The sequence below is a fragment of the Amblyraja radiata genome, chromosome 6, assembly GCF_010909765.2.
Source record: "Amblyraja radiata isolate CabotCenter1 chromosome 6, sAmbRad1.1.pri, whole genome shotgun sequence".
Taxonomy (NCBI): Eukaryota; Metazoa; Chordata; class Chondrichthyes; order Rajiformes; family Rajidae; genus Amblyraja; species Amblyraja radiata.
This window is the reverse complement of record NC_045961.1, coordinates 15647116-15669555: the sequence shown is the minus strand read 5'-3', so window position 1 is coordinate 15669555 and position 22440 is coordinate 15647116. Positions and strand designations below refer to the sequence as shown.

Sequence of the window (22440 nt, the reverse complement as noted above, 5' to 3'; positions counted from 1 at the left end):
CTGCCTACAAAACATTCAAAGACTCTATTTCTACTGCCCTTTGAGGAAGGGAAGTTCAAAGATTCACAACCCTCAAAGAGAAAGAAATTGTCATCATTTTATTTCTATACAAGCATCGACTAAATAGTAATGCCAAATTCTCGTACTAGTTTAAAAGTCTATTGTCCAAACTCCAGCAACCATATAACCATATAACCAGCAAGATGATACATCCTCCTCACACCCAAGCACTCAAGGCTGCTGAGGACCTTATGTGCTTCAATCACGTCCACGCTCAGTTTAGTTTAGGTTAGAGATACAGCGCGGAAACAGACCCTTCGGCCCACAGAGTCCTCGCCAACTACCAATTCTCGCACACTATCACTCTCCTACACACACCAAGGACAATTTACAATTCTACCAAGCCAAATAACCTGCAAACGTATGTCTTTGGAGTGTGGGTGGAAACCGCAGCAAAGGGGGAAAACCCACGCAGGTCATGGGGAGAACGTACAATGTCCATTCGGACAGCACCCGTAGTCAGTTTTGAACTCAGCCTATGGCACTTTAGGCAGCAATTCTACCACTGTGTGACCTCATACCTATACTCCTGAAGATATAAACCTAAACTGTTTAACATTTACTTGTATTTCATCCATTCCTAGTATTACATAGAACAGTGACAATCTAGCACAGAAACAGGCTAAGACCAACTCTTCTATACCTGTACATGATCCATTTCCCTCTATTCCCTGCATATCCATGTACCTATATAAAAGTTTCTTAAATGTCACCATGGTATCTGCCTCCACCACACACCTAGCAGTGCGTTGCAGGCACTCGCTGTCTTCCATGAAAAAAAAACCTGCTCTGCGCATCTCCTTTAAACGTTGTCCCTCTCGCCTTCGAGCTATGCCCACCAGTATTTGAGTTGGGGGAAGAAGGGGGTGGGGGGGGGGGGGGGGGGGTGGAAGGAGGAGGGGGGGGCTGGTTCTAGGGTAGTTACCTAATATTGGAGAATTCAATGTTCATGCCATTGGATTGTAAGCCACCCAAATGGAACATGAGATACTGTTCCTCCATCTTGTGTGTGTTCAGGACAGAAAGGTCAGTATGGGAATGGGAAGGGGGGTTGAAATGGTTGGCATCCGGGAGATCCGGTAGGCCTTGGCAGTCGGATCGCAAGTGTTTGGCAAAACAGTCTACGAGTCAACACTTGGTTCTGACCGATAGACCACAATCAGTGAGGAAAGGGGACAAATCATCCTCTATGATAATCCTCAACAGTGGTGCTCCACAAGGATGCGTCCTCAGCCCCCTTCCTTACTCCTTGTACACCCTCGACTCTGCAGCCATATACAAATCTAATTCAATTTTCAAATTCGCAGACGACATCAGCATTGTGGGCCGTATATCAAATAATGATGAGACGGAGTACAGGAAGAAGATCAAGAACCTCATGTCATCGATTGTAATCATGTATTGTCTATCCGCTGACTGATTAGCATGCAACAAAAGCTTTTCACTGTACTTCGGTAAACGCGACAATAAACTAAACTGAACTAAACTGGTCTCCTTTCCCCCATTCTCTTCCACTTACATTCCCTGTGACACTCCACGTTGTATCTTGCCCGGCAGTAACCGTAATAGATCGCAAGTTGGAAATACAGCTGTGATCCAAGTTCTGACTTAGCAAAAGATGGCTGCAACCCCAATGCATCTGGCAAATTCATCCCACTAGTATTACAAATGCCTGTTCTTTTGCATGCGATGTACATAAGCCTGGCGTTCGTAATCTGTGGGCGGGAGGGTGGATGCGGGGTCGCATGTGTTCCTTCAACCATGATTTCATCACGTCAACACGTCAAACATGTCAACCATGATTTTTTCTTTCACAAAAGCATACTGATCATCTGATTTCCTTGGATTTTGTAAATGTCTGACGTGGTGGCGCAGTTGTAGAGTTGCTGTCCTCCAGCGCTCACAGCGCCAGAGACCTGGTTTCGATCCTGATTACGGTTTCTGTCTGTATGGAGTTAGTACATTTTCCCCATGACTACGAGGGCTTTCTCCGAGATCTTCGGTTTTCTCCCACACTTCAAAGACATATAGGTTTGTAGGTTAATTGGCTTTGTATACGTATAAATTGTCCTTAGTGTGTGTAGGATAGTGTTAATGTGCGGGCATCGCTGATCGGCGCGGACTCGGTGGGCTGAAGGGCCTGTTTATGTGCTGTATCTCTAAACTAAACTAAACTAAACTAAACTAAACAAAACTGAACAAAACTAAACTAAACTAAACTAAACTAAATTAAACTAAAAATGTCCTGCTATAACATCTTTAAGAAAATGGCTTGAGCATTTTCATAATGACAGATGTTAAGCCAGCTGTCTTGTAGTGTCCTGTTTTCTGTCTCTATCTCTTTTTTAATAACTATTTGTTATTTTCCAACCTCGTGTTTCTTTCTCTGAATCTTGGGCATTTTGGAAGGTTAAAATCTATACACCCACTATCACACTGTCTACCAAAAGACAATCTGCTGGAGGAACTCAGTAGGTCTGGAGCATTTGAGGAGGGAAATTGACAGACCAAGTTTCAGGTGGGCACTTGTGAAGTCACAGAGCTGCGCAGCACAGAAACAGGCCCTTTGGCCCACCTTGTTGATGAGGACTCACAATCCTGTCTATATTGATGGGATGATGGTGGAGAGAGGCAAAAGCTAAAAATTCTTGGGCATGCATATTTCTGAAGATCTTTCCTGAACCCAGCACACTGATACAATTATAAAGAAAGCCCATGAAAGCCTCTACTTATTATATAGGAATTTCGGCATGTCCCCAACAACTCTCACCAAATTCTACAGATGCGTCATATAAAGCATTTTATCACCATGCATCGCATCTCCCATTATAAAGCAAGCCGCCACTTCCTGAGAAGATAGTGAAGATTCGGTATGTCAGAGAGGATCCACTTGAACTTCTACAGGTGTACAGTAGAGAGCATATTGACGTTGCATATTCGGCAATTTGAATGCCCAGGAGCGAAGAAGACTGCAAAAAATTGTGCACTGCCCTGTCCATCAGGGGTTCTGACCTCCCCACCATCGAAGGGATGTACTGGACTCGTTGCCTCAAAAAAGCAGCCAGCATCATCAGAGACCCACACCACCCTGGCCCACTCCTTTTCATTCATTTCACTCATTTCACTCCTGCCATCGCGAGGAAGTTTCTTCCCTACAGCCATTAGGCTATTAAACACGACAAGCTCAAACAAGGTTTTTTTCTGCTTTATAATATTGTTTACATATTTCGTTGTGCTGCTGCAAGTAAGAATGTCATTGTTCTATCTGGGACATATGACAATAAAACATTTTTGACTCTTGTTGTTGCCAACCGTGTTGGCACACTGGGCTAATCCAATTTTCCTGCATTTGGCCCATAGCCCACTAAACCCTTTCCATCCATATATCTGCCCAAATGTTTTCAAGATTCTGTCCACATCTTATCTCTGAAACTAGTTCTTTTAAGACTCCAATGTGAAGTTCACTAGAAACCGGGGACTTGTCAGTTGCCAACACCAACAATGTGTTCAATGCTATTTATTTACTCCTTGGACTTACTTTCTATAGAGCCAACACTTCTTTTTATTAATATTTTCTGTATAAGAGTGTTAAGATGGCGTCCCTGGTACCTATTCTTGTGAAAATTCCATGCCTGCTAGAAATTGTGATTTACATTAGGCAGCACTTTACCAAAGAGCATGAATATGACACAAGGTAGATACAAAAAGCTGGCATAACTTAACGGGTTGGGCAGCATCTCTAGAGAGAAGGAATGAGTGACATTTAGAGTAGAAGAAGGGTCTCAAACTGAAACGTCACCCGTTCCTTCTCTCTAGGGATACTGCCCATCCCGCTGAGTAACTCCAGCATTTTGTGTCTATCTTCAGTGCAAACCAGTACCACTGAAGATAGACACAAAATGCTGGAGTTACTCAGCGGGAACATGAATATGATAGAGCTAAGGGCCTCCTTCTGTTTCCACGGTAGCAGTGGATCTGCAATAACTGAAGTTCAGCAGTGAATATGATGAACATTTGTATTATAATTTATTTAATGCCTGCAGGAATTCTCGGAAATGCTTCTGATACAGGTATTTAAGTGGATTCGAACATTGTAAGCTAACTTTCATAAATCAAATCAACCATGCAAATACTGCATAATTCATATGCATTAACATTGGAATGGAGTTAATGTCCTTAATATAAACAACTGCAATAATGGGAGCTATTTACCTATCTGTAAATTTGAAAGGAAATTACATGTTGGAAAAATCCCTCGTTTTATGAAGGAGGTTCTACTTCTTATTTGCTTTGTTGAGATGACTGAAGGTCACAACTTTCATTGACCATGACATCTACGCAGTGTCCCTGTTAGAATTGCAATTTTTTTTCTTCTAAATACGGTAAAAGTACGTATTATCAGATAATTCACAGGATGTTACTTTGACACGCATGGTCTTGGGTCAAAGCATCCTGCGCAATACTGAATATCATACGATTGCTGAAAGATCAGCCTTCTTTTAAAACTGCACGTTTTTAAGGTTGACTTTTTTTTTCTCATTCCGAATAAAAGAACGAGATGAGATTTTGTCGATGACTTGTAGAACTGATTGTTTAATGAATGCGTGCAAGGAGCATGTATATGACAGGAACAACATAACATGGGACAGAAAAGGGCCAAGCTTCATGTTTTAAGCAGCTTTGTACATACATGTTCGACAAAATAAAAAGCACACTGTAACTGACAAGGAGAAGGGGAGTAAAGATCTAATGTGGTCAACGTGAACATAACGTATGTGTGTTATGCATAGGAAGGACCTGCAGATGTTGGTTTACACCGAAGATACACAAAATGCTGGACAGGCGGCATTCTCGAGAGAAGGAATGGGTGACTTTTCTGGTCGAGATCCTTCTTCAGACTGATAGTCAGGGGAGAAGGAGACTAGAGATATGCAAGGGTAAGGTGTGAAAACTGGTCCTCCAGGTTGGAGGTTGAGCGCAGTCTGTCTCGTAAAACAAATATGTTACGGAAACAGCAACTGAAGGAATCAACACTACTGGGCATGATGGACTTCCACTGCTATCGACAGATGCTAGGATGAATGTCAATGGTGAAAGCCGAAAGGAAGCCACTGGCAGGAAGGTGGAAGTTCTAAATGCCAAACATAAGACTAGGCATCATGAGAAGGTGCTGGAACTGGATTGGCCATATACTGAGAAGAGAACCAGACAGCATCCCAAGAATAGCCCTGCACTGGACACTAGAAGGGAAAAGGAAAAGAGGGAGACCCAAAACCACCTGGCGTTGAACTGTAGAGGAGGAAATGAAAACAATGGACCTGACCTGGGGTAGTGTCCAGAAGCTAGCCCAGAACAGACAGGAGTGGAGGACCTTTGTTGCTGCACTACATGCCAGGAGGTATAATAGGCAGTAAGTAAGTAAGTAAGGTGTGAAAACGACAAACAATGAATCTTTGTGCAGAGATGGAATGGGGTCCTATTCCTTCTCTCCAGAGATTATGCCTGTCCCGCTGAGTTACTCCAGCATTTTGTTCTGTATCTTCGGTGTGAACCAGTATTTGCAGTTCCTTCCTACACGTTGCGTCCATGTGTTAAGGCATAAAATGCTGGAGTAACACAGCGAGACAGGCAGCATCCCTGGATAAATAGAAGGAATGGGTGACTTTTCTGGTCGATATCCTTCTTCAGTGAGAGTCAGGGGAGAGGGAGACACAGAGATATGGGAGGGTAAGGTGTGAAAACAACAGATGGAAAGTTCATTGTTTAGGAAGGAACTGCAGATGCGGGTTTACACCGAAGATAGACATAAAGTGCTGGAGTAACTCAGCGGGAGGGACAGCATCTCTTGAGAACATGGCCAGGCAGCATCTCTGGAGAACTTGGACAGTGACAAGGTGCATGGAGTAACTCAGCTGGAGGGGCAACATATCTGGAGAACATGGACGGGCAGTATCGCTGGAGAACATGGATAGGTACAAAGTGCTGGAGTAACTCAGCAGGTCAGGCAGCATCTCTGGAGAACATGGATAGGTACAAAGTGCTGGAGTAACTCAGCGGGAGGGTCAGCATCTCTGGAGAACATGGATAGGCAGCATCTCTGGAGAACATGGATAGGTACAAAGTGATAGACTAACTCAGCAGGTCAGGCAGCATCTCTGGAGAACATGGATAGGTACGAAGTGCTGGAGTAACTCAGCGGGAGGGCCAGCATCTCTGGAGAACATGGACAGGCAGCATCTCTGGAGACCATGGACAGGGAGCATCTCTGGAGAACATGGACAGGCAGCATCTCTGGAGAACATGGACAGTGACAAGGTGCTTGGAGTAACTCAGCGGGAGGGGCAACATCTCTGGAGAACATGGACAGGGAGCATCTCTGGAGAACATGGATAGGTACATAGTGCTGGGGGAACTCAGCGGGAGGGACAGCATCTCTGGATAGATAGAGGGAATGGGTGATGTTTGAGGGTGGAGATCCTTCTCCAGCGTCCATATATAGGGTTGTTGCTGCGGGCGGGTAGGTGGGTGTGTTTGTGCGTGTGCTGGGCGGCGCCTCAAGCACCTCCCCTGGTGGCTGCAGTGCAGCGGGCGGGGAGGGAGAGAGAGAGAGACTGCGGGCTGCGGCCAACACAGCCCAGCCAGACCTGGTCCACTCTCCCCCAAGCGTCCGCCTCCCTCCCTCCCTCCCTCAGTGCTGCAAGATGGCGCGGAGTGAGGCGCCCACACCGCCGCCGCTACCGCTGCTCCTCCTCACCCTGCTCTCAGCCTCGGGTAAGGACACGGCCGCCGCCATCTGTTAAACATTATCAATTATTCCTCTAAAAGATAACCGATTCAATCGCTCGCTCGCCCCCTGGTTTCATTTCTCCATGATCCCGCTTTCTCCGTCGAACCGCTAAGCAGAAGTTTGTCCCAAATTCCTCAGGCGTTGACAGCCTGTGTTTCTGGAGAGGAGCAGAAAAAATGTTCCACATATTCTTCTCCCCTCCCTTCAGAAGGCAGTTTTGATTTACGGTTCATCATTGAAATCTATTCGCTGCTGTGCTGGACTTCAATAGATTTAACTTTTTTTAGATGTGCCAGGCGGCGGAGCAAATACATTTGAGGCGTTGAGATATTTTTTTAAAAAACGTGTATCGCGTGGAGATTTTTTTGTTGAAATATTGGCCGTCGAACTATTTGCGGGCTGCTTGTATCGTGAGATCGGGGTTGGTGGAAACGGGGTAACTCAACCCGGCCCAGCCCGGTGTCATGGTGACCAGCTTTCCTTGTTGCAGAGAAGCAACTGATTGTCAATTACCAGGCAGCCAATTTCTGGAATGAAACGCACCCTAGGAAGCTGTTCCTCAAACAGCTCCCTTTGACATTTAATATATATTCCTAGTCTATTCCTAGTATGAAGAAAATCTGCTTCATGCTGAGTAGATAAGTGTCTCCAAAGAGTAAAAGTGGTGCATCTAAATATTAAACGAGTTAGCAGAACTTATTTTGGCACATATGCAATATGCAGGAAGGAACTGCAGAGGCTAGTTTAAACTGAAGATAGACAAAAAGCTGTAGTAGCTCAGCAGGTCAGACAGCATCTCTGGAGAAAAGGAATATGTGACGTTTTGGATTGAGACCCTTCTTCAGACTGGTCTGAATGTAATACCTGAATAATTACTATAACAACAATTTGGGTGGGTATCTGTACACAAAAAGGTTTGGAGGAGTGTAGACCAAACTAGCAGGTGGGGCTAGTGTTGATGGGGCATCTTGGTTGGCAGGGTAAGTTGTGCCAAAAGGTTTGTTTCCATGCTATATGATTCTTTGAAGTAATAGATGAAAGAAAAATCTTAATTGCATTGGAGGTTAGGTTCCAGGTTTTATGAAGCTATGGTAATGATAATGAACAGATTTATACAAAGTTCAAGCTGGAGACTTGCGTTCGGTGCAATGAACAAGGTTCAGAGAGATATCGGTAAATGTTGGTAAATTGAGCATTTTAATTGGCATGGCCAAGTTAGGCAGAAGGGCCTGTTTCCGTGCGGTATGACTCTGACTCTAAGAGTCAAGATATCGTTTAATATTAACCCAAGAATTCAAACAATGGGTATTTGTTAAAATCGTTTTTATTTAATCTGTGAATCACAGTTCCAGATAGGTAATATTTCTGATTTGATTAAAGTAAACGAGCAAAGGAACTACTGTAATCAGTGCTACATGAATGGAATTGGTCAAAGTTTATTTTTAACAATAGATCTGGTCTAATAGGCTTTGCTAATTTTTGTTTCCAGTTAGCAGTTAATGAAGTGAAGCCACATTAATATGGCAATAGGAACATTTGCAAATGTGGTCATATTTCTCTTTGTGCCCTATTTGTCTTTATTATAATTGTGGTTATGGAATGAAAGTATTCATATCCATCCATTCTAAATCTGTTCTGGAAATGTGGTAGTTGATTTTTTTTCGTAAAGCATATCCCATTCATGTACAAAAATGGCAAGAGAACAAAAGGGACTGCCCGTGCTTCTTGTTCAGTTACTTTTTATTGAAACTTTTTTCTGCACAGTAATGATGCGAATTTTCATATTTTGTATACGCTGGGTGAAATTGCAATATCTGAATTCAACAGGTGGAACTAACATTTTCACAGTTTCATATTCATATCTTTCTTTGAGAATCGCTGTAAAAATGAAAACTGAAAACGTTAGTTCCACCTGTTGAATTGAGATTTGAGATGTAACATAATTGAGGATCAACGAAGAGCTTGGAAACTGAGGGGATGGGAAAGGCACAGTTAGCAAAATGAAACTGGGTGCATACTTTATTTTGTATGTGTTTCATACCCTTATCTCTGCAATTGAAATGAAATGTACTTTATGATTGAATTACATTCCACAGAGTTAGTTCAATATTATAGTTTGCAGTTTAAGTGTAAAGCCAGAGTAATGCACACCTTTTGAAATACTTAATGTACCCCATTAGTTTGTTTAAACGACATTGCCGAGACCAAGCGTAGACCAGGTGACTGCTTCGCTGATCCCTTGTGGTCCACTGAGACCTACTGGATCTCCTGGTTGCTAACCATTTTAACACCCATTCCCATTCTCACACCGACCTTTCTGTCCTGGGCAGCCTTCATTGCCAGAGGTAGGCCACACGCAAACTGGAGGAACAGCACCTCATATTCTGCTAAGGTAGTTTACAACCCAACGGATGAACATTGAAGTCTCCAATTTTGGTTAACACCCCGCCCTCTTTTTTGTTTTTCCCCCCCCCCATCTCTTTTCTCGTGCCCTGCCAGGGTGCACACTCATTTCCCCCACTATCCTTTCCCCTTCCCCCTATCCTTTTCTCCATCCACCTACATACCTACCTCTGAGCTTTACATTTCACCTCGCCACATCTGAAATCCGTTTTATCTCTCGCTGTTCATCGCCCATCTGCCAATCAATCCTTCCTTGGCTGTATCATCCCCCTATCATTTGCCAGGCTTTGTCCCGAACCAACCTCATTTTCCAGGTTCCTCCCTCCACTACACTCACTGTAGAAGCGTCCTGAGCTGAATTGTCACCCAACTATGTCCTCCAGATATGCTGCCTGACCTGCTGAGTTACTCCAGTAATATATGTCTGCTGGTCGGCATTGACTCGGTTGGCTGAAGGGCATGTTTCCATTCTACCTCTGAATTTTATCTTATAACAGACTTGAAAACTTAATTGTTTCATTACCTATGCAATGTTTCCAATAGCTCCATGTGGATGCCTGCAATCCATTCTCTACGTTAAATATTTTAGGTTTCATTGAAGTAAAAAATGGATGACATTGCTGCATTTGTAGCACAATTGCAAATATTGCTGTCCCTTGGGATTGCTGTTACCCATTAGATAGATGGGGTGGTGTTTTTTTTTTCTTACACCTGTTGGTGATTTTTGATTGTCACTGACAGACTTTGTTTAGACAGTTGTTCTGAAAGAACAGCTGTAAGGATCACTTGCATGTGGAAGGGGTAAAAATATTTGAATTATGCACTCCATCCTATTGTGATGCTGCAACTCAGCATTTTATTTGATCTAGTTATGATATCTCTAGCTTGCTCTTTTAAATACATTTTTATTCTCTTGTTGTGAGCTGGCTATTGATGATGAGGTCAAGATTTAATTCCCTATTTTCTCAGAAGATGATGCTAGTGATTATCAATTGCTATGGCTTTTATAGCCACGTGTGTAAGAAGTTCCAGGATTTCGTCCTGGTATTTATGAAAAAATAACATTTCCAAGTGATGATGTGATTGGAATTTGCAGTTAGTGGTATTCTTAAGTCGGTTCTCCTTGTCCCTTTAAATTAAAGAGGCAGTTTGGAGAGACTGGGTGAATTGCTGAGCTGAATTTGATGCTGCCTGTCTCGCTGAGTTATTCCAGCATTTTCTGTCTACCTTCGGTTTAAACTTGCATCCGCAGTTCCTTCCTACACAGTATTCCACTATACTCTTGATTTCTCTTGTAGACAATGGAAATACTTAGGGAAAGGAAGTGACGAATCAGTTGGTGCAAGATGCTCAGTTGAAGAGATCTGCAGAACTGAGTCATAGAATATATTTGTGACTGAGGTTTTAACTATCAAAGAGTATATGGTTATGGGAGTAGGCAAGAAAATGGAGTTGGGGTCAAGCTTGGATCCTACTGAATGATGCAGCAGATTTGAAGGTAGTGTATCATATTGACTCGGAAATATGACCATTCCGTGTCATTGTTTGCTCTCGAGTTTGGAACTCCCAATCCACCACTGCGAGAGTGGCTTTTATGGAAGGACTGACGAATTTCAAGAAGTCCGCTTACTCCAACCTTCTACAAGTGTGTGGCACAGAGTGTACTAACTGGCTGCGTAATGCCTGTTTCAGTAACTCAAACACCCACAAATGAAGGAGGCTGCAGAAAGGGGAGGAGTTGCCTTCAGCAAGGCATTTGATGAAGTTCCGCATAGTAGTCTATTCTGAAAGGATAGATTGCATGGGATCCAGGGAGAGCTACCTGACTAGATTTGGAATTTGCTTCATGGAAGGAAGCAGATGGTCATGGTGGAAGGTTATTCTTTGGACTGGAGGCCTGTGAGCAGTCGTATGCCTCGGGGCTCGATGCTGGGCCCATTGTTGTTTGTTGTTAATATCAATGGTTTGGATGAAAATGTTGAAGGCATGATTAGTAATTTTGCAGTTGACACTAAAGTAGGTGATATTGTAGATAGCAACGAAAGTTATCAAAAATCACAGCAGGATCTTGTTGAGTTGGGCTAAGTGGTCAGAGGAATGGTTAAGGGCCTGTCCCACTTGGGCGACCTAATCCGCGAGTTTGCCCTCGACTCTTACTCGCAGCATGGTCGACACGAGGTCGTAGGAGGTCTTCGTAACTCTCCTTCATGCTCGAGAGTGGTCTCCGCATACTCGAGGCCTCAGCTAGGTCGCGGCATTTTTTTCAAAATGTTAAAAAATCCCCGCGAGTAAAAAAAATGTCGCCATGGAAAAAAACGATACTTTTTTTACTCGTAGGTTTAGTCGTAGTAGGTCGGCATGTTAGTCGTAGGTAATCGAGGGTAGTCATAGATAGTCTTCATCATAGTCGAAGGGAGGTCAAGGGAGATCGAAGGAGGTCATCTTCACACTCCACTATTCGGTGTCCCAATTTTCCCGAAGTTAGTCGTAGCTAGTCAAAGCTGGTCTTCAACATAATCGAAGGAGGTCTTCAACATGTCATTTTTTTCAAGCTCTTCTAAACTCACCGATTAGGTCGTCCAAGTGGGACAGCCCCTTTAATGGAGTTTAATGTCACCCTGTAATTGGAAGGATGTACAAGATCTTGAGGTAAATAGATAGGGTAAATTAATAGCCTTTTATCCAGAGTAGGGCACTCAAGAACTCGGGGGCAGAAGTTTAAGTAAAAGTTTATAGGGATATGGCCAAACGTGTGCAGGTGTGACTCCTGTAGATTGGTCGGCATGGACAAGTTGGGCTGCAAGGCCTGTTACTGTGCTGTATGACTCTGTTGTTTGGTCCATCGTTGTCAATTGAACTCTCCATCATTCGAGGGACCATTACAGGAAGCGCTGCCTCAAAAAGGCCCATGCTACCCTGGCCATGCTCTCATCTCACGTCTACCATCAGTAGAGGAGCCCAAGAGCTATGACCTCTAGGTTTATGAACGACAAGAGAGAGTTAGATATAGCTCTTAGGGCTAACGGAATCAAGGGATATGGGGAGAAAGCAGGAATGGGGTACTGAATTTGGATGATCAGCCATGATCATATTGAATGGTGGTGCTGGCTCAAAAGGCCAAATGGCTACTCCTGCACCTATTTTTAATGTTTCAACGACTTCTTTCCATTGACCATCAGATTTTTAAACCACAACCCCAACGATCTACTATGAACTTTGTTTAGGTTGCACTTTATACTTTGGTTTACACTTTTCTGACTTGGTTACCTAGTATTATTGATAATGTGTCATTGATTATTATTTATTTGTGTTGTTGTGTTAAAGTGTCTGTAAAGCTGTATTCCGCTCCGGGTGTATATGACAATTGAACATACAAGATTGAGAGCAATTAGAGATGAGCAATATATGCTGGCCTTGCCAGCAATGTTCTGTAACTGAATGAACCTAATTAACTTGGAGAGATATTTTGGCTGCTTTCTCATCTTCATTAGGCATATTTACTCACATAGTAAACTGCTGCTGCATCTCAATTAAAGTGCCTCATCAAATTTCTACTGGCTAACGATTTTAATGATAGGTAGCATTTTGGAATTTTCTGATTAATTTACCGATGTAAATATTGAAATATGAATGGACTGTTCAATCTTTTTGAATGAGTTTGTCATCCATTCAGATCTGAGATGATTATAGAATAAAAACATATTGAAATTTTGAGTTTAAAGCAACAATTTTGCATTTTAGCTGCTGAATTTTGTGCAAGAAAAGAATCTCCATTTGTGAACTGGGTTATAACTCTAAACATGGGGGGGGGGGGGGACAAAACAATAGACATGCTTTTCTTACAGTAAAGTTGCTGTTTATAAATATTGCTTGTATTCAAGCCTCAGTGTGCACCAAGTGCTGTCTTTTAGCTGAATTGTTGAAGACTTGTCCACTTGGGTGGTAAAATTCTAGTAGGATGGTTGTCCTGATGAATAGAACAACAATTGCCACTCAGCCAACACTACCAGAAATGAGCAAAGCATTATTTACCTAATTACTATAGTTGAACTATTGCTGTACATAATTTCATGTAATTCTTGAAGTTTTAATGGTGATTATATTAAATTTTACATTTGGTTGGAAAGCACCTTCATTTTGTATATATTGCAGCAAGGTAGCATTTAAATTAATTGCATTGCACGATTCTGTACCGAAAACTCATTATTTCCTTGGAACAGCAAACAAAGATAGGCTATTAAATCCAAATTGTTGTTTCTTAAACTTTATTGCTCATTTTTGCATTCATAAAGGCAGTCATGCCACACAGGACCTTCAGCTCTCGATGTACATGCTGATCGTTTTGCCCATCTGTACTGAATCCAGATACCCACTTTAGGTCCATATCCTTCTGTAGCCTTCGTGCTTTCTCAAATGCATCTGATTCCATCACTGCCTCTGGCAGAGCATTCCAGATATATACAATTATCAGCTTACACAAAAACACTTTCTCTCATCTTCAAACTATACACCCCTATATTTGATTTCCCCAACCTTTATGATATTTCTATAACGTCGCAACCAAAGCTGCACACAGTAATGTAGGTGCCTTCTGATCACTGTTTTGTAAAGTTGCAGCACAGTGTACTGACATTCATATTCTGTGCCCTGACCTATGAAGGCAAACATGTTATGTGTCTTCATACTGTAACTGGTTAAATTGTCATGGATGTTTTGAACGATTTTGGCCAAATTGGAAGGAAATTGGACTATCTCGGGAAAGCCTCTCAGTGGCATAGATGAGTTGGGCTAAAGAGCCGATTTCCAAGTATGACTATTTTACTACGAGTGGGCAAAAGACTAGCAAATTGTGTTAAATGGGAAGTGTGTGGCCATGCATTTTTTTCTGAGAAATTATCATCTAGAGAGAGATTGCTAGTGTGAAGTACAGTGGGATCTTGAGTTGTTCTGGAGCATGAATCACAAAAGGTCCAACAAGTAGTTAAGGCAAATGGCATTTTGGCCTTCATTGCAAAAGCATTGGAGTTTAAAAATGGGGAGTGTTGTTGCAATTGTACAGGTCACGCCTGCAATGCCTTAAAGATATAGTAATGTCGGAGGCAGTACAAAGGAGATTTGCCAAGCTATTTCCTGGGAGGAGAGGGCTGTCCTGCCTAGCGAAACAAAATAGTTTGGACCTATACTCTTGGAGTTTAGATGAGTGACCTTACTTAATGGGGCTGTCCCACTGTACGAGTTAATTCAAGAGTTCTCCCGAGTTTCCTCTGATTCGAACTCGGAGAATTACGGTAACAGCCGCTCGTAGGTACTCTGGGCTCTTGTGGACATTTTTCAACATGTTGAAAAATCTTCACGAGTCTTCCCGAGCTTACCGCGTTTCCCGAGTACCTGCCGTTAGCGTCACGAGCCGCTAAGAGACGTCCCGAGCTCCGACGAACCCGCTACATACATTCCACGTGCTTACCACGAGTTTGATTTTTTTTTAACTCGAAGGCTCTTGGGTGAACTCGTACAGTGGGACAGGCCCATTACTGTACAAGTTCCTAGAGGGATTTCACAGGATACAAGAGTGGTAAAGAATCATAAATAAGGGAACATAACTACAATATAAGGGACAAGTAATTTAAAACGCAGAAATTCTTTCTCACTGCGGGTGGTAAATCTCTGCAATTTGCTGTCTCAGTGGGTAGTAGAAACTGGATCATTAGAACTGTTTAAAGTGGAGCAGACGAAAGAGGGTCAAACATTTGGCAAAAGTGGAAGTGTGTAAATATTTGACAGATCAATGCACCAGGATCAAGGATCTGAGCTATAGGGAGGCTAGGACTTTATTCCTTGGAGTAGAGGAGGCTGAGGGTTGACCTTATAAATGTGTTTAAAATTGTAGGATATAGATTGGGGAGTGTTTCTGATGGGGCCTTATTTACATTGGTGACACCATGTGTATACTAGGTGAGCGTTTTGCTGAACACTTGTGCTTGGTCTGCCAAGGCCTGCTGGATCTCCCCATTGCTAACCATTATAAATGGCCTTCCCATTCCTATTCCGAACTTTCTGTTCTGAGCCTCCTCCAGTGGGGCCACTTGCAAATTGGAGGAACAGTACCTACTCCGTTAGGGAAGCTTACAACTCAACAAGATGGGCAGTCTGAAGATGGGTCTCGACCCAAATGTCACCCATTCCTTCTCTCCAGAGATGCTGCCTGTCCCACTGAGTTACTCCAGATTTTTGTGTCTGTCTTCAGTATGAACATTGAATTCTTCAATTTTAGGTAAGTCTCCCTCCCTCTGGGTTTGTATTACACTTCTCTTGTCTTCTTTTGACACCCTTTTGTCTCCTTTTTATATTGAGTGTTTGTCCATCCAGCTGCCAATCAACACCCCTCACCTCCCCCTCACCTGTACTCATCCATCAGTCGGGCTTTATCCCACCCTATCTCGTTTCCAACTTTCTGCCCCCTACTACAATCAGTCTGAAGAAGGGTCTCGACCTGAACCGTCACCTATCCATGTTCTGCAGAGACGCTGCCTGAGTAGCTCCAGACGTTCATTTATTTTTGTAAGCCAGCATTCGTGGTTCCTTTTACTATTTATTTTGCCCATTGTAAATTGTTTACATTAAAGGGCCTGTCCCACTTGGGCGACCTAATCCGCGAGTTCTGGCGAGTTTGCCCTTGACTCGTACTCGCAGCATGGTTGACACAAGGTCGTAGGAGGTCTTCGTACCTTTCCTTCATGCTTGAGAGTGGTCTCCGCGTACTCGAGGCCTCAGCTAGGTCGCGTTTTTTTTTCAATATATTAAAAATGCCCTAGAGTAAAAAAAGGTCGCCATGGGAAAAATCGATACTTTTTTTACTCGTAGGTTTAGTCGTAGTAGGTCGGCATGTTAGTCGTAGGTAATCGAGGGTAGACGAAGGTAGTCATAGATAGTCTTCATCATAGTCGAAGGGAGGTTGAAGGAGATCGAAGGAGGTCATCTTCACTCTCCACTATTCGTTGTCCAATTTTCCCGAAGTTACGTAGCCAATCGAAGCTAGTCTTCAACATAGTTGAAGGAGGTCGAAGGAGGTCTTCAACATGTCATTTTTTCAAACTCTTTCAAACTCGCCAACTAGGTCGCTCAAGTGGGACGGCCCCTTTATCAATCCAATATTATGATTTTTAAATTTGTGCTTTAATACTACATATAATGAGGAATTAAATATATTTTCTGATTAATCATGAACTTTACAAAATGGCATTTTCAAAATGTACTGATCATATGATTTCAAAATTAATTGCACCTTTATAAGTCATTGGTGAAATAGTTGCATTAAATTATATCCACCAATGAGGAAATAAATAATCATTTCCAAATATTGAGAAACAAAATTCAAATTGCCTGCAAATATAAAATACTAACTGCTGACTCAGTGCTAGCATTTTGTGGGCCAGATGTCTGTGGCTGATAGAAGATGATTTAAACCTCTGGCCCAAATCAATATTACCATGCTGAATTGTTAATTGCTGTAGTAAGACTAGGCTAATCAGCCACTTAAGTCATCTTTTACAGCTTTGGCTGATCTGACTGCATCCTCAACTCCATATTTCCATCTGAACACAGGTAACCTTTCAACCCTTTTCAAGTGCCTATCTATCTCTGTCTTAAAGATGTTCAGGTGCTGCCACCGTTGCCCCTTGAAGAAGAGTTATCAAGACACTCCTCTGAGTAATTCACCTTCGCTGTCTTTTACGCACAGCCTTTTGCTTTCAAACAGGGTCATGAGTTCTAGACACTATCATCAAATGAATCATCCCTCCATAGCAATCCTGTCAAACCGCAATATTTCAACTGTCTTCTCTCGTTCATCTTAATCCAGCACATGCAAACCTAGTTACCCATCAATCTTTCCTCAATATGACAACGTGCTGTTCCAGATAGTAGTCTAGTGATCCTTACCTGAACCCATTTCCATGGCAATCTCTTTGTAGATGCATGTACAATGGAAAAACATATAGCCATAAAATATATTGGCCTGTTCAAAGGCTTGAAAATGGTAATTGTGCTGCATGCAATTAGCCATTTTGTTCCGTGGCCTGGCTGCTTGAAGATTTGTTCCAGGATATCAATGAATTTCATGGCAGAGAGTGCTGTATAGGTCTGGGAAAAGAGGTCTGGTGGCTATTGGTTTGAAGCCAGGAGGAAAAAGTTCTGACTGTACCGTTCCTATCCCTCAACTGTCTATCCCATAAACTCTGACATTCCAGAGAAAACAATCCATTTATCCAACCCTGTAGCTAAAACCCTCTAATCCAGGCAGCATTCTGGTAAACCTCCTCTGCACCCTCTCCAAACCTTCCATATCTTTCATGTAATTGGGTGACCTGGAATGCACGCAAAATCAAAGTCCTCTAGAGATATCTGAAACATTGGGTCAGAGTTCGACTAGAGTTTGAAGAAGGGTCTCAACTCAAAACATCACCCATTCCTTCTATCCAGAGACACTCCAGCATTTTGTGTCTATCTAGAATTAATTACTACTGGCAGTTCTATTGTACATGAAGAAGTGCCATTCTTTCAGATACAAGTTGAGTGCAAATTCAAATTTCCAAAGTACTGCAGTTCAAACTAAAAATTATAATTGCATTTCACTCGCTCTTGAAGAAAAAAGCAATTTTCAATGTGTTGCACTTTGAAAAAGCACCATGCAGTCACATTTCTAAGCTACCGTACAAGTTGTTTACTAGATACCACCTGGCATCTGTGACTGTTCTGGCTGTAAGGATTTAGAACTGGCTTACTCATAGAGGACCAAAAATTGTGGTGAAACGATGTTTTTCTGGCTATGCTGTGACTAACAGAATTTTGCAAGGATCTGTTCCGAGACCTTTTGTTTTGTGTTATATGAAAAACTTGGACATCAATGTACATGATTGGCTGGTTGGGAAGTTTGCAAATAACACCCAAATTGGTGTTCTAAGGAAGGATGTCAAGGTATATGGTGGGATATATCTAAGCGACAGAACCGGGTGGTAAAAAGACAGTCGGAGATTAATATGAGTAAGTGGGAGGTGGACTATAAGGGGAAAATATATAATTAATGGCAAGACCCTTTAGACCATCGAAGTACAGAGTCCATAAATTCTTGAAAGTGGTAACACCAGTAGATATTGAGTTAAAGAAAAAATATGGTACACTTGCCAGCATTGGTCGAGGCATTGAGTATAAGTGTCAGCAAGTCATGTTGCAACTTTATAGGACTTTGGGTAAGCCACATTTGCAGTATTGTGTACAGTTCTAGTCATCCCATTGCAGGAAGTATGTTGAGGCTATGGAGAGTGCAGAAGAGGTATACCAGATGCTGCCCGACCAGCTGTTACTCCTGTGCTTTGTTTTTTGTTGTTGTAAACCAGCATGTGCAGTTCTTGTCTCTAAATGTTCTACTGTGTTCCTGGAGCACAGTGCCTGGGGTGGTGGCATAGGCAGATGGTTTTTGAGGCTTTTAGATCGGCAAATGGTTATGAGTCACATGTAGGCAGAGGAGATTAGTTTAATCTGGTATTAATATGACAGTGTGGGCCGAAGGGTATGTTCCTGTACTGTTCTAAATTCTATTAAAGATGTATAAAACTTCTTGAACCTAATTTTAAAGCATCTCATTAACGTTATACCATCTAATATATAAAATGGTAATTGGTTACAAACTTACCAAAACAAAGAAAGAGGTACATGGTGTGATGGTGAAAAGTTACGAGGTTTTGCTACATGCAGCAGCACAGTGACGTAACGGTAAATTTGCTGCTTTACAACGTTGTGCCAGAGACCCAGGTTCATTCCTGACTCTGTTTTTATGGAGATGTACGTTCTCCTTGTGACCGCGTAAGTTTTCTCCGGGTGCTCTTTTTTTCCTCCCACATTCCAAAGACTTGCAGTATGAAACTATATATCATTTATTTGGATCGTGGAATTGAAGGGTTTGTGGGCAAGTTTGCCGATGATACGAATGTAGGTGGCGGGGCAGGTAGTGCAGAGAAAGCAGGGACTCTGCAAAAAGACTTGGACATGTCGGAAGAGTGGGCAAAGAAGTGGCAGATGGAATACAGTGTTGTAAAATGTGCAGCCATGCATTTATAGTTGGAATAAACGCGTAGACTTTTTAAAATGGGGAGAGAATTCTGAAATCGGAGGTGCAAAGGGACTTGGGAGTACTGGTGCAGGGTGCTGAGGTACTGGTCAGTCATTGGGTATTTTTAAGGCAGAGATTGACAGATTCTTGATTAGTAAAAGTGTCATGCGCCTGAGTCTGAAGAAGAGTCTCGACCCGAAATGCCTCACATTCCTCCTCTCCAGAGATGCTGCCTGTCCACTGAGTTACTCCAGCATTTTGTGTCTATTTTCGATTTAAACCAGCATTAAACCGGCCACTTGCCCGCATCTGCAGTTCCTTCCTACACAAAGTGTCAAACGTTATGGGGGAGAAGGCAGGAGAGAGAAAGGTAGATCAGCTGTGATTGACTAGCAAGAGTAGACTCAATGGATTGAATGACCTATTTCTGCTCCTATGACATGAATATGAAGTATTTGAATGGGCTTGTTTGGAAAGTATGAACCTACACAGTATATGACATATTGGGTGTATGAAAATGGAAAAATAATGGCTTTTCTAATATCTTCTGTGCAGTGGAGTCATGTGTCCCTTTTATAGTATTTACTGTAAAAATTACTATCATTTCTGGGTTATCGGACAATTTGGCACGGAATTTCAATAAATTATATTGGTAATTTGTGCAGAAGATTGTTGAATCCAAATTTGAATTTTGCTTGATCATACTATATATTCAAAGGCCTAGTTAGAGTTTCAACATTTTAGAAATAGTCATAATCATTCAGTACGGATATAGGCCGTGGCCAATTTGTCCATGCCAACCAACATACCCCATCTACTCTAATCCCACTTGCCCGCATCTGGTCCCTGTCCCTCTAAACCTTTCCTATCCGTGCACCTGTCCAAATGTCTTTTTGGTGTTGTTATTGTACCTGCCTTAACTGCCACCCATGGCAGCTCCTACTCACCGCCCTCTGTGTGAAAAAACTTCCCTCTCAGATTCCTATTAAATCTTTCCCCTCTCACCTTAAAGCCTAGTCCTCTGGTTTTTGATTCTACTACTATGAGTAAAAGACCCTGTGACTCTTATCTAATCTCCTCATGATCATCTGCACTTCTATAAAATCACCCTTTGGCCTCCTGTGCTGCAAGTGCTAGCCTGCCCAGCCTCTCCCTATAGATCAGGCCCGCAATTTTTGGCAACATCCTCATAAATCTTCTCTATTCATTCCAGCTCAACAACATCAGGTGGCCAAAACTGAATTTCTCCAGGTTCATCAAATTAGGGAAATCACCGTTCATATCACTGGGGTGTAAGTTGCCCAGGTGAAATATGAGGTGCTCTTCCTCCAACTTGCATGTGATATTTTGACAGTAGTGGAGGCCCAGGACAGAAAAATCTGAATGGGAAGGGGAGTTAAAATGTTTGGCAACTGGGAGATCATGTAGGCCAAGTGTTCAGCGAAACGATCGTCAAGTCTATATTTGGTCTCGCTAGTCTGACCTTTCTGTCCTCGGCCTCTGCTGTCAGCGTAAGGCCAAGTGCAAATTGGAGGAACTCTACTTCTCTTCTTCTTAAGCCCTTTGCTCCTCTAGGGAGCATAGGCCATTGACAATTGTCCTCTACCTCGGTTGTTGGCAGTTCATTCGTGATCTCCCCAGTTGAACCCACTCTCAAACATTTCCGTCTGGACACCTCTTCTCCAGCTGTTCCTGGGGCAACCTCTTTTCCTTTATCCTTGGGGGTTCCATTTCAGGGCTTGCCGGGTGATGTTTGTAGCAGGTTTCCTGAGGGTGTGTGCAATCCAACTCCATTTTCTCCATTGATTTAAGTTTGCGGAGATGGGGGGAGAGCTGATGGGTCCCCCGTGCCGTTAGAGCCTTTCTAGCGTCCTTCGTCATCATGATGGCCACTCCCTCTGTATGCTTCGTTCCCTCCTCTTCCTGTCCGGAGTAGATAATGCACTGCCCGTTGACCAATTTGATCTCCCCTGACTGTGTCCATCTTGTTTCAGCCAAGCCCAGGACTAAGAGATTGTAGCGCACCATTTTGTTGGCATGAAGCATGGTTCGGATGTTCCATGTCCCCACAGGGATGGATTTCTTTGGCGTCAGAAGGTGTGCCAGCTTCCCAGCGTCCTTGCGGGTTTGGCTGGGAAGCGTCATGTTTCCCATCGCTGGGGCACCTTCTTCAACCAAGTGTGTAATTTGGTTTTCATTCGTCAAAGTTTCTGTAACTCGCACTTTTTTCCAGGGTGGGGCAGTTAACCTTACGCCCAACCCTCAACCTAGAGGATCAGGGACTGCTTCGTCGACCTGTCCGGTTTGGTTGAACCTGCCAGGGATATGAAACCGCATCCGGCAATAGCTCTCAGGATCACTGGAGTACACAAGCTTCTCCTCTACATCAAGTTTGAGGTCCAGGAGAGGAAATTGGAGGAACAGCACCTCGTATTTCGCTTGAGCAGCTTTCAACCCAGAATATTGATTTCCGTAACTTCAAGTAACACCTGCATCCTCCCCCCCCCACCCACTCTAATCGTCCTACTTGTTCCACAGTTTGCATCTTTGTATCCCTTTCTTTACTACATCTTCCCCAGCGAACAATGGGCCATTATGGACACCACTCTTTCTGATTTGTTATGGCCTTTTCTTGCCTCCAGTTTCCCCACCACCCCACCTCTTTCTTTGTTTCAAGAAGGATTCCGACCCGAAACATTGCCTTTTCTTTTTCTCCAGAATTGCTGCCTAACCCGCTGAGTTACTCCAGTGTTTTGGGTCTATCTTCGGTATAAACCAGTGACTGCAGTGCCTTTCTACACATTTTGTTTACACAATGCCCTGACTGATGAAGGCCAATGTATGCAAAGCCTCTATCTACCTGTGATGCTACTTCCAGGGACCTATGTACCTGCACCCCTAGATCCCCCTGCTCTACAACACCCACCTGGCCCCTGCAATTTCAACACACTACCAGTTACAGGCCTTGGAGGGCAGAGGGGCCTGTTTCCATGCTGTATCTCTAAACTAAATGCTCCATCCCTCAGACTCCTCTCCAGTTACATGCATAACACAGATGTTAGGTTCACTGTGTCCCTGGATATAT

The 22440-nt window shown here is 43.0% G+C and overlaps 1 protein-coding gene across 1 annotated transcript in view; it reads left to right on the top strand.

Moving 5' to 3' along the window:
* Positions 1-6628: 6628 nt before the first annotated feature.
* nectin3 (nectin cell adhesion molecule 3) overlaps positions 6629-22440 on the top strand; it is a 70624-nt gene continuing 54812 nt past the window's right edge. The window contains exon 1 of the mRNA XM_033022220.1: positions 6629-6831. Coding sequence (XP_032878111.1) covers positions 6762-6831 — 70 coding nt within the window. The 5' untranslated portion in view covers positions 6629-6761. The remainder of the gene's footprint in view (positions 6832-22440) is intronic.